Source organism: Carassius auratus, unplaced genomic scaffold, assembly GCF_003368295.1.
Source record: "Carassius auratus strain Wakin unplaced genomic scaffold, ASM336829v1 scaf_tig00214575, whole genome shotgun sequence".
NCBI lineage: Eukaryota > Metazoa > Chordata > Actinopteri > Cypriniformes > Cyprinidae > Carassius > Carassius auratus.
In genome coordinates this window covers 441,892-454,209 of record NW_020527719.1, presented here as the reverse complement: position 1 = coordinate 454,209, position 12,318 = coordinate 441,892, and the positions used below count along the sequence as shown (strand labels likewise).

The 12,318-nt window shown below is 35.0% G+C and overlaps 1 protein-coding gene across 1 annotated transcript in view; it reads right to left on the bottom strand.

Moving 5' to 3' along the window:
• The window catches only part of LOC113092383 (protocadherin-15), a 157,307-nt gene that overhangs the window by 14,174 nt on the left and 130,815 nt on the right, over positions 1-12,318 (bottom strand). Inside the window, exons 28-33 of the mRNA XM_026257974.1 lie at positions 10,920-11,135; positions 9,611-9,699; positions 8,732-8,908; positions 4,235-4,453; positions 1,857-1,865; positions 1,337-1,450 (exon numbers count right to left, since the gene is read on the bottom strand). Coding sequence (XP_026113759.1) covers positions 1,337-1,450; positions 1,857-1,865; positions 4,235-4,453; positions 8,732-8,908; positions 9,611-9,699; positions 10,920-11,135 — 824 coding nt within the window. The remainder of the gene's footprint in view (positions 1-1,336; positions 1,451-1,856; positions 1,866-4,234; positions 4,454-8,731; positions 8,909-9,610; positions 9,700-10,919; positions 11,136-12,318) is intronic.

Here is a 12,318-nt window from a genome sequence, read left to right as displayed (position 1 = left end):
TGCATAATATGTACTTTATAAGCACTAATAAACAGCCAATATGTTAAAAATAGACATGCTAATAAGCAACTAGTTATTAGTGTGAATTGGACCCTATACTAAATTGTTACTTAATTTAAATTAAATCAGAATTACAGTATTAAAACTACATATTTAAATTAAACTATATATAACAGTCATTTGAAATAAATCAAATTAATAACTTATTACTTTTGTTTTTGGGGTGAAATTTCTGGCAAGAATAAACAAATACACACATCAACAATCAGTCTGAGGGTCACATTAATCATTGTTTCACAAGATTGCTGAAAGACTACTGTTTATATTAACCCCCCCCCCCACCCCAAAAAAAGTTTCCCCAATACACGATCAAACAAATTCTCCCCTAATGTTCCTTTCTGTTGATGGTAATACACTGCTACTCAGAAACACGGTCCAGCAATCTCAGCATCTTTTCTAATGGATTCAATTCAAAACCGCGTCTTTTTCGCTGTCTATTTGTGTTAGCAGCTGCATTTGTTTTGATTGCATTAAATCAAAAGCACTTTAAAAGGCTTTACCTGAGGGACGCAGATGCTGTGCTGCGGCTATAATCTTTTAATCTATTAACATTTCATTCCACTCACAACAGCCTTTAGCTTGGCAATGGACTCCTGCTGCACCAAACCCACACATCCAGCGAGCACATCTCTATGGATGGACATATTAAAGCCAAAAACACAGCTAATTTCCTAAAGAAACAATTACCTTTGGGATGTCAAAAAGAGAATGTTTAGAAAATGTCAAGGAAAAAATAATGTATTTTTCAAATGAAGAACCAGGTCAGGGCATTAAAGGGCAAGTTCACATATAAATGAATATTCTGTTATTCTATTATTTACGCCCACATGACATTCCAATCATGAAAGACTTTCTTTTTCCTTCATGTGACACGAGATAAGATATTTAGCAGAATGCTCAAGCTGCTTTCGTCCATACAAATGTCATCAAAAATCATACACTTTGCCGCAATTTTGTTTTGTTGGATCTCATTCACACATATTTAGAATGAGTTCGATGTCTATGAACTTTAATGTCATACAAATTTGACTCAAGAAATTTGACTGAATACTTGCCACTCAATGATTAATATCAAAGAAATGCACATTAAATTGAAAGTACATTTTTAAAGTAGTGTTAAATTAAATTATTATTATTATATTTTTGTGGAGTCCCAAGAAAATAAGTCATAGAGGTTTTGAACGATTACAGAAATCATTTTATGACAGAATCTCCAGTTTTGGGTGAACTATTCTTGATTTTCTTACAGGGGTATTATTTAGGACAGGTAACTCACATGCTGCCGTCTCCCAGCTCCTCATAGAGATTGGTCGGAGCGCCACCTCCTGTCGATTTTCCGGCAGGAAGAGCCATCTGGATACGGGCGGTTTTGGCACACTCGGCCTGCCTCCTGTAAGGCACCCCCAAAGAGTGAGTTTCCTTCTTTTCAAAAGGCTCATTTCAGCTCTATTATGGGAGCATATGAGGTCTGGAGCTCTGGAAACTCTCATTTGAACTGTTCCAGCACTTTTTATTCATGCAAAGCAAAATATCATGGGTTATTCAGCACCTTTCACACTGAGATGAGGTGTTTTATTAGAAGGGAGCTGAACCTGGCTCATTTTGTACTCTATGAGGTCATTTCTGTTCATTTTCAAAGGCATCGCTATTGTGCTGGAATCAGAGAAGGCTGGAGTGAGTATGGCATTCGAGCTTTCGACTGCCGTTTCTGTTTTAAAGGACTGAACAGAATAACGAGAGTACGAAGGCACACAGTCCTGGCTAATAATTTATCAAAAAGAAGAATTTGGACTTACTCTTTGAATCTGACCGCAGGGTCCACATGCAGTGACAGGAAGTGCAGGGAAAGAGGAAGAAGAAAGGGAAATGTTTAGATAATGAAGCACAGGAATAATTCATCAAAACACAAGCAATGTATATAATATAATATAATATAATATAATATAATATAATATAATATAATATAATATAATATAATATAATATAATATAATATACAAACCCTTCAGAGGACAAGTTGTTTAAAAAACGGATGGATAACATAGCATGCTAAATATGAAAATACAAGAAAATATTATATAATATGATTTATATGAATATATCATTTCAAATTAATAATACTCTCTGGCCTGTATGTAAATGCCTTAAAAAATATTTTCTAACCACTCTTTTTCCAGAAAATATTTCTATTGCACGTACATGAATTGCCATACGTGGCTGTAATTGTCATTAACTTGGTTAATCAACTCACTGTGTAATAGATCATGATCTTAATTCATATTTTTAATCGACTGGGAGTCCAAACTCTCATTTCACAGGCCAGAAAATGCTCATAGTGTTGAACCATGCAGCCCATTTCAGCTGCTTCAGATGTGAGTGCATAATTCATGCTGTAAAATGTGATAAGAGCACAGGATAACCCCGGTTTATCCCACATCTCCAGAGCTGGGAAACAAAACCTCTCTGTCTTTCCAGCTCTCTATTCTCCTTCCCATCTTTGTATTTCATCCACACACTCTCTCGTCCTGACCTTGGGCTTCCTGGAGGCTATCAAAGATGCGCTCCTCTCAATATTATTTATTTAATCAGAATGCAATTATTCGAAAGACAGAGTGAGATCTTGTGTTGTGATATATAAGCTAACACTTATCCTTCACCTTTTAGGCATCTTTAGTAAACAACCAAATGAAACGACATAAAAAAAATGTCACTTCACCTTTAGTACAAGAGTGTAGTCACAAACTGAACTCTTTAATATGCGTCAAAACATCTGAATGCAGTCATGCATGCGTGTGTGTGCGAGAGCGAGCTTCTCATACACGTGCTGTAGGTGTGTGTGTTTAGTTGTTTGTGTTCGCTCTATGATTACCCATCTGTTATGTATTTACACAATAGCTGATGACGGACTGTGTGCAGAAGGTCAGGACCACACTCACGTCTCAGAGGAGCTGCTGTGTGTGGAGAGCAGGCCCATATGCTGGGCTTTCACGAGTAGATGTGACTGATGGATCGAATGCCTGGGATATGTCACAAATGCTTATAATTAATCTGCTTTCACACAGAGCTGGCTGGGAGATTAGCCTGTTAGCATGGCTAATTACTGAAAAAAAGCCATTTTAATACCTGGCATCCAATACTCATCTCCCTCACCTACTGTGTGTGTTTTTCCAGCCTGTCCTCAATGCTCTCAGAACTGTAGAGGTTACAAATAGAGAGTTAAATGTCTTCATGTGTGTACGATAGCAGCTCTGAGATGGAAGGTACAAGAAATATGCTGTCTTTATTATGTTTATATACTTCTTAACCGCTAGCTAGTCTTGTAATCATAGTTAACTTTTGACTATCGACAAAATTCACATTTGCAGGTTACTCTGGCAAAAAAATCTCACACTTAGAAAGCAGCTGTTGAAATATAAAGTTACATAAGGTTGCGATTTAACAAATCCCATTTACCATAGTCATGAAGAAATATGAAGGGAATATGAAGAAAAATACATATAAAATCATTTTTGTTGCTTTTTGTACACCTTGAAATAATAATAAGTATTATTATTGTTACGTTTAAAAATATTAAATATTAAAAAATATTATTATGATGGTTTGTATTTATTGGCTGGCTATAATTAATAAATGAATAAACTAATATTACTCAGATTAATAAATAATAATAGTAGTAGTAATAATAATGTTATTGTTATTATTATTATAACTTACTTCCTGATACTAAAATACTACTACTTCTACCAATAATAATTAAGTCAGTTATTAACTAATTATACCCCACTGAAAACAAGCAAATAAACAAAAAACCTGAAAATAGTCTAAGCTGTGTGGATGGTTTTATAGCTCGTTTTAGAGTGCTTTTGACCACTTTGACCATCAATAAGAACAAAGAACACCACAAAAATCACAGTAATAATGCAACTGTATGAAGTATTATTTATTTTTTTTAATTGAGAGCAAATGAAAAAAATTATATATATATATATATATATATATATATCATAATAAAATGGTAGGAATGAAACTGAACCATAATGAAAAACTAATTTGTTTATGTACAATTACAAATATACAAATACAAATTAAAATGACTCTTTTCTTTAACTGGTCAGGCTGGGAGACCAGCTGACCAATCACCTGAAACCAGATGAACAGCAGGATTTTCTACTCACTGTTTGTATGTCACCATGACGATGAGAATAGCAGGGATGCAGCACAGAACGATGATGATGGCCAGCGCCAGCAGAGCCCCCTCTGTGTAGCCCACCGCCTGCGCAGCCTTCTTCACACTCGCCGCGATGTCAGGAGAACGGATCTCCAGAATCCGCCCGCCCTCGCCCAGGAACGGCTGGAACTCTTTATTAATGTCCAGAATCTTGCCGTCCAGAAACCTGTCAAACACACATTGAGCAGACATTTTAGACAATAATTTTATTTTCAATATTTTTTCAATATGGACCTGTACATTAAGCACACAATAATCACAAAAAACAACATTAGCACATAAATAAATAAATACACTGTCAATACACAGAATAGTATGTACACTTTCAGACTGCACAGTAATACTGCAACTGTATTAAAGAAATTGAAATGTATTGAAAATTTTGTGATCAAATTAAAAAATAAAATAAATACTGCAAATAATTGTACAAAAAATAAATAATCATAAAGCAACTGTAGGAATGAAACTAAAACTATACTGAAAAATATTACAAATATAACAATAAAAAAAAATGAAATTCGATAATAAGATAAAGCCTGTGTGATTAAAAAGTCAAACTGTTCCACAAATAAATACCTGTACAGTAAGCACATTATAATCACAAGACTGTACATTTCCGCTCGCATACACAGCATGTTTATACTGTAGTAACTGTGACAGCCTTGAGATGATTGACAGCTACATGTTGATAACATTCAGTGTCAATCCAAACATCTTCGGCGGAGAAACGGGAGCCAAGAATCCTGCTAATGAGGGCAGCATCCGTTCAGCTGTATTTAGCCTTTTCCAGTCCGTCATATGGGTTACTAGGCAACGTGATATGGAAATCCTGATTCTCCCCTGCATGTGTAAATGGCTTGACTGTGCTAATATCAACCTGAGTTATTATGATTTAATATCTTGATATAGATCTGATTAGCAGAGCCACTCCAAAGCAGAGCAAGAGTACTTTTCTCCTCAGTCGACATGAAATCTAAAAAGACTCGGCTTTGTTGACACTGTGTTGATCAATAATGTTTAAATAGACCTGCATGTTAAGTACTTCATAAGTATCCACGGCAGACCAATTAGCCCTATGCAGCAGAACACTTCAACAGAAGCACCTAGTAAACAGGACTGTTCAAACACAATCGATTATCCAGACTGATGAAAGACTGGGTGTGTTTGATCTATGTGGTCAAACAGACCTTGTACAAAACCACATGTTTATATGAGCTCCACAACATCTGAAGAGTTTCCCTTTCAGCTTTAAAGAATTGAGGATGAATAGATTTTGATCTTCAAGGTGAACTGAGTAACTCTGTTGCTATTCTGAATTTACACCTGTAAACACGTGCTCTCCACGTTCCATCAGTTCAATCCGGCTGAGTGTAATTTATTTCCTTTGTGAAACACAAAAGATGATATTGAAAAATGTCTACAGTGTTGTTTTATTCTCCATAGCTGAAATATTCTTCACCTTTGGTGTTCTGCAGATGAATAAATAGTGAAAGAAACGTTCTTATGTAGTTTAACTGGATAACAAAATCAAAAGAACGGGTTTGAATTTCCAAGCTGTGATTACTGGACTTACACTTACTCACACAAATAAAATAAAATAATAAATAAGATAAAAATGTCCACACAAACATACACATAAAAAAAAAAAACATTCATCTCTAACATAGAAAAACCACAAATTGTATTTTTTTAAAGGCACAGTTAAATAAAAAATGAAAATTGATAATTCAGTCTCCCCCATGTTCTTCCAAACCTTTATACATTTTTCTTCTATAAAACACAAAAGAAGAATGTTCTCCATACAATTCTAAAATCCATATCCAATAATGACTCGTGCACTCTATTCCAAGTCTTTGTTAAGACATACAATGGTTTGGAAAATAGTGCAAGGAAAATAGTTTTCAGTATTTGAAGTAAAGCTGAAATAGCTTATGTGGATATAGATTTATGTATCAGTATGGTATTTGCTGGTTCACTACATGGAAAAGGAATGGAACAGGCTCAAGCTAGACTGAAGCACACAGGAAACAGAAAAGAGTGATGAACACACTGCCAATACTTTTGTTACTTTTCTAAAATCAAAGACACTGGAACCTCATTTTAGATTGTTAGATCCAGGTTTAACCCCTGGTTTTACCTACAAGCCCTTCATCTCTTTGAATCACGTCCCTGTTGTGGAGGAAGAGAAACAGCATGGGTTAACTCACACTGTTACAGACACGCAGTGTGAACGTGCTCAACAATGGCTGCCTGTTTTTAGCGCATTTCAAAATCAACGTGCTTCAAACCAGCAGGATGACTGGATTCATCCATACGAAACACCACTGGGAAGTGACCAGATGACTTCTGGAGAAAGGAACTAGTTTTGTGAGGGGAACTTTTGTGAATGCTGAGGTACTTTACAGCATTCTGTACTGTAAAGCTTTGAGAAGCAGATTTTGAGTTTTATGACCTGAGACACCAGAAAACAACCTTGTCTCTAGCAGAACAGGAGAAGGCTGGAAAAAAACTCAGCAGTCAGCTGTTCTCAGGAAGAAAAGTACATGAACACAAACAAACACTCAGTCTGAAGAACAGCCAAATGGAGACAGATAATGTCCACACACAATAATATGTGCTCATCTGTAACAAAGAAAAACTGCAAATGAGATCTATTTAAAGGCAAAGTTCAGTCAAAAATTTTAATTTACAAGAAAAAAGAGGATTGTCCTTTTTTTCCCATACACTACCAAGAGAACCATAAAAATCATCTTTGTAAGGAAAAAAAGGAGCTGATAAATAGTTAAATAGTTGACTGAAATGATCTCAACCATTTTTCTACATATAAAATAAAATAAAATATAGAAATATACAAAAAATGTAAAATAACTGAAATAATGAGTAAATAATTGTATTTCTAGAGACATTACTGAAACAAAAAAAAAATAGGAATAAAGCTATATAATAATAATAATAATAATAATAATATCACATAAAAACTACTACATCGTAAAACTAAATAAAAAATGTAAATATAAAAATAACAATGGTTTCAAGGCTCTCAAAATTCATTTGCAGCTCGGCATCATGGACAACAAACATGGATGAGATTTCAGAGTGACAGAGGTTGAACAAACAACAATAATAATACTACAATAACTTTTCTTTGAATATCTCAGTTGGTTCTGTTAAATAATAAAGAGATTAAATGGAGAATTCTGCTGGAATTTCTTAGATTTTTTTTTTGCCTTAGACCCTAACATTAAATCTTAAAGGGTTAGCTCACCCGAGAATGAAAATTCTTGCTCTTCCAAGACTTTCAGTAGGGGTAAGCGGTTGTTTGTTGTCAACAGTTCGGAAGATGTGAAATAAAGTGTGCAAATCTGTTACAAAATGCAAATCCATGCATTTTTGTAAGATAAATATCCAGATTTCAAACGTAATAAATACATCTTTTCTCACTTTTGCTGACTGTTGGGAACTGGAAGACATACAGGCTTTATTTCACATCTTCTGAACTGTTGACAACAAACACCTCTTACCCACATTGAAAAGCTTGGAAGAGCAAGGACAATTTTTAACATAACTCAGATTGGATTATTCTGAAAGAAGAAAGTCACGTACACCTAGTATGTTTCGTGGGTGAATAGAAGATGAACGAATTTTCATTTCCGGGTGAACTAACACTTTAAATCTTAAAAAAGAAATTTAAAAAAGTTATAGATGTTAATACATACTTAAACATTTTACATGAAAAACTTGCAAATGATGTCGTACTGTGCAGTATTTCAACAAAAAGTTTCATTTATGTCTTTATTTCTCTAAAGAACTGTTACCAGTAACCTCTAAGGCATAAAATGTTCATCTGGGCAGCTGCTTTGCTTTGGTAGAGATACAAACAGAAGCAGAACACATCTAACACTGAACAAAATAAAACATGTTAGAGAGTAAGAAGTGTGTCTAGAAAGGCAGAATAAGGCAGGTGGTCTGTGATCTCATGTGCTTGTGAATATGAATGAGATGTGTGTGTTGGCTCAGTAAATACATATTTAAACAAAATCCTGATCACTTGTGTTGGATCTCAGGGATAGACGCGTCTCCCTGCTGAGACAGAGGGCACAGCTGAGTTTAAATGAGCATATTGCTCTGTGTCTGGACTTCAGGGGGCTTTTCTCCTCTCGACCGATGAGGACAAGGTGCTTCCTGTAGAACAGCTGTTCACTAAGCCAGTTTTTTCCCTTTTCTCCTTTACTTTTTTTCTTTCATTTTTGCCACTATTATTTAGACTAGAGATATGTCATAATAGCAAAAGTTGAAAAGGATCTTGAAATGTTGCAAGACGGATTTAAACTTGAAATGTCACGACAGCACGATATACTGTAGCACAGAGGACAAGGCTCTGACTTTTTCCCCTTTTTCTAAATGTTTGTTAAAGGTGTCAGGAGTGGCTGTGTGTTTGGCTTACTTGAAGAGCTCTTGCCTGGAGATGGCTCTGTTGGTGAGAGGGTCGATGGCGTACACCTGCAGGTCTGATCTGGTGTAGTCCTCAAGTTCATAACCTTCTCCGTGCCGCAGAGGGCCGATCGATTCCACTATCACTTTAGCACCAGGGATCTGATCTTGCACATAGCGCTCCAAAATACTGGGGGGAACACATGCAAAATGAAATTACAGTACTTTATATACCTCAAACATTAAAAAGCAAAACCCACTTAATTTCTGATACTGCTGCTTTATAAACTTAAAAAAGCACTGAAGTTATCTATTTTTGCTAAACCTGAAAGGTGAATCTCAGAAAACATCCTAAAATTCTAAGAAAAAGAACATATTTTGACACAAAGTTCATTTTATTCATGTATTTCACATTCTATCACTGATTATTTTCCATTTAGGATCATGACAATCATCTTGTCAGATTATTATTATTATTTTCCATAGTAAGGCGATAGATATAAATATAATAGCTTTTTTCTTTTGATTTCGAAATATAACAGAGTTTGTGAATACTTCCTATAACTCATGTGTGAAGCATACAGAACATTAAATAAATGAAATGTAACTGTCATTAGTTTGCCATATACAGTATACACCTGACTAGTATTAAAAAAGCAATCATTTAGTCTTTTATTATGATTATTCTGCAATCTACTGAGCATACTGTAGTGGTTATGTTTTTCTTATTGAAATTTGCAATTTGAGCTCAATTCTGTGTTTTAACAATTGAGATGGCCTTTTAAATCAAAGCAAGAGGGGAAACAAAGGCTGCTGACAGTGCAGGAAACACTTAAATGCCATTCAAGGAAAGCAGCAGTGCAGAGAAACACACCGAGGGAGGAATTCTCACCTAATCAGCTGCTCTTTATTCTCCTCCACCACAGTGGGCGGCACATTAGAGACCACAACCTGCATGTCCAAGGCATTGACAACAGACACCTTCAACCCACACAGAATACAAAAGAGACAGAGGATTTGTAGTTTGTATGCACAAGTGATACAGAGCAGGCTAAAATAATCAGATCCTGATATGTTTCAGCATGATGATGATATATTTTATTTTTCCCAAAATGGCTTATGAGTGATTTTTGCTTAATCAGATGAATGATAATTTCAAGCAAACATTTACTTTTACCAGGCAGCATCATATAGGTTTTTTTTTTTTTTTTTTTTTTTTTTTGCTGTTTAAAGTATCACAACTAAAACACAGTTTAAAAAAAATAATAATAATTTAAACCTGAAAATAAATCTTATTATTTTAATACTTTGGGAAATGTCATGACATGAACGGTCAGGTGTTCTTGCTTCAATTGAAGCACTGGATGACCATCTGGTTCTTTACTGTATTTTTGATCAAATACATGCAACCATGGTGAGAGACAATTGTCAAAAACATAAAAAAAAAAATCTAAAAATCCACACTTTTTATAGTGGTTTAATTTGCATAAAAAAAGTATTACCGTAAACTGAAACAATTTTCAAACTTGGTGAGTTAGACCCCACTGTATACCACCCAGCTTTAAAGTGCTATTTGTGGTTGTATTGGTCTTTAATTCACTTGGCCAATAAGGGTATAGCATCCAGATGAATGCTTTCAGAATCACTTTCTACACCAGCAGAAAATTCTACTGCTAATGGAAATTGAAAATGACACAAACATTATTGACCTGATGTTTAAAAGCCTGATGCACACATCAGTTCCAAAATCCCTCTTATTTTATTTGGCGTTCATTAGCCAAGGGATTTCCAGGAATTGCACAAGTCACTGGCTGCAACACTTCAGGAGATACAGCAGCATAAATAATTCAGCTGACACAAAAACAGTTTATTTATATATTCATTACTGCACTAACTAGTGCGCAAATACCATATGCACTACCGCATGCAAACATTTATTCAAACATAATGTATTTACCAAACCAAATCGACACTCTGGAGAGATATTTTCCCTTATTAACAGTGCTAATTGTTGTTATGCAATTTAGACTCTTTTTAAATTATTCCGTCAGTGATTTGATTTGAACCCCAAACATTAATTTTGCATAACCAGAGGAATGAGAGAAAACATAAATTCTCAAAGTGACGTGTTTTGTGTTCGAATCATCATTTTGCATGAGGTGCATGAACAAACATACAGGTAAAAGGTCAAGTGCACTCACCACCACATTAGCCCTGCCGCTCAGTCCCTGCCCATAGTTGTCTGTGGCGATGACCTCAAACTTGAAGTAGGACCGGCGCATGTTTCTGAACATGATGGCGCTCTTGATGACGCCAGTGTACGGCTCAATGACGAAACTGTCCTGCCCCTCAGAAGTGGGGGGGATGATTAGTCTGTAGGCCATCTTACTGTAGTTTCCCGTGTCCATATCTGTTGCCTGATGCACATGAAGTTACACGCAGAAAACTTAAATGAAAACAAATACGATTTTGAGAAATTCACATTATCTGGTTATTAAGTCTTTCAAGTGATTCAAGTGAATTGCAAAAAAATTTCCCCTGAAAAATTACCGTCATTATTGAGATGAGAAAAGCATTGAACGGTCGTTACAAAAACGCTTTAGAAAATATATATTTTGATTCAACCGTGCATACAAATAATAAATTATATGATAAAATGAAATGATGATTTGATATTTGATATTATGAAACTAAAACCACCAGTAGATGGCGGCAAGTTACTGTGTTAATGAATGAGTCATTCATTCAACCAATTTGTTCAAAAAGCTGATTTAACCCGATCTTACGGCAATTCGTAAATTTTTCACGAGGTGGCTTATTCGTACGAATTCGTACGACCACACTCATACAAATTCATATGATTTTTGCCAAATCGTACGTATTTTACAAGTTGCACAATTCGTATGAATTTGTACGAATTACCTACACCTATCCCCACCCCTAAACCTAACCGTCACTGGGGTTTAGACAAATCATATAAAATCGTACGAGTGAGGTCGTATAAATTCATGCAAATAAGCCACCTCGTAAAGTACGTACGAATTGGTCGTGAGATAGCGTTGGCTGATTTCAAGAAAGTGACTTACTTGCATGCTTTGTGTGGAACTATATTCAATTACGGAATTGAACAACACAGAGAGTTTTGACAATATTGTTTCTAAAATTTAACAATATTAACTTGATTATTGAACTATTGCTTAAAATTTATATATGTCAATAAATGTACTAATAATAAATTCAAAACATTATTTTTCCTTAATCAAGGCACCAAACTAATGCATAAAATCAACAGAACTACGTACTGGTTATATAAAAAGAATTAAAACTAGAATACTTTAAATGTTATAAAAATAAAATTTTGGCTGAACTATCCCTTCAAAAGCCTTGCTGGAAGAAAAAGAGAATTAAATACAAAATCTCCACAGCTTCAACTTCAGTGATGACCTAGAAATGTAATAATCCCCATATATCATCAGATTGTATGCCTTAATGCTTTTTATAGATGTTAAAAGACTCAATTTATGAGATAACGGTCACCTTGCGGTAGCCTAACACAGATCCCGGTAGGTACTTTACAGGTGTTCATCACTTGTCTTCCAC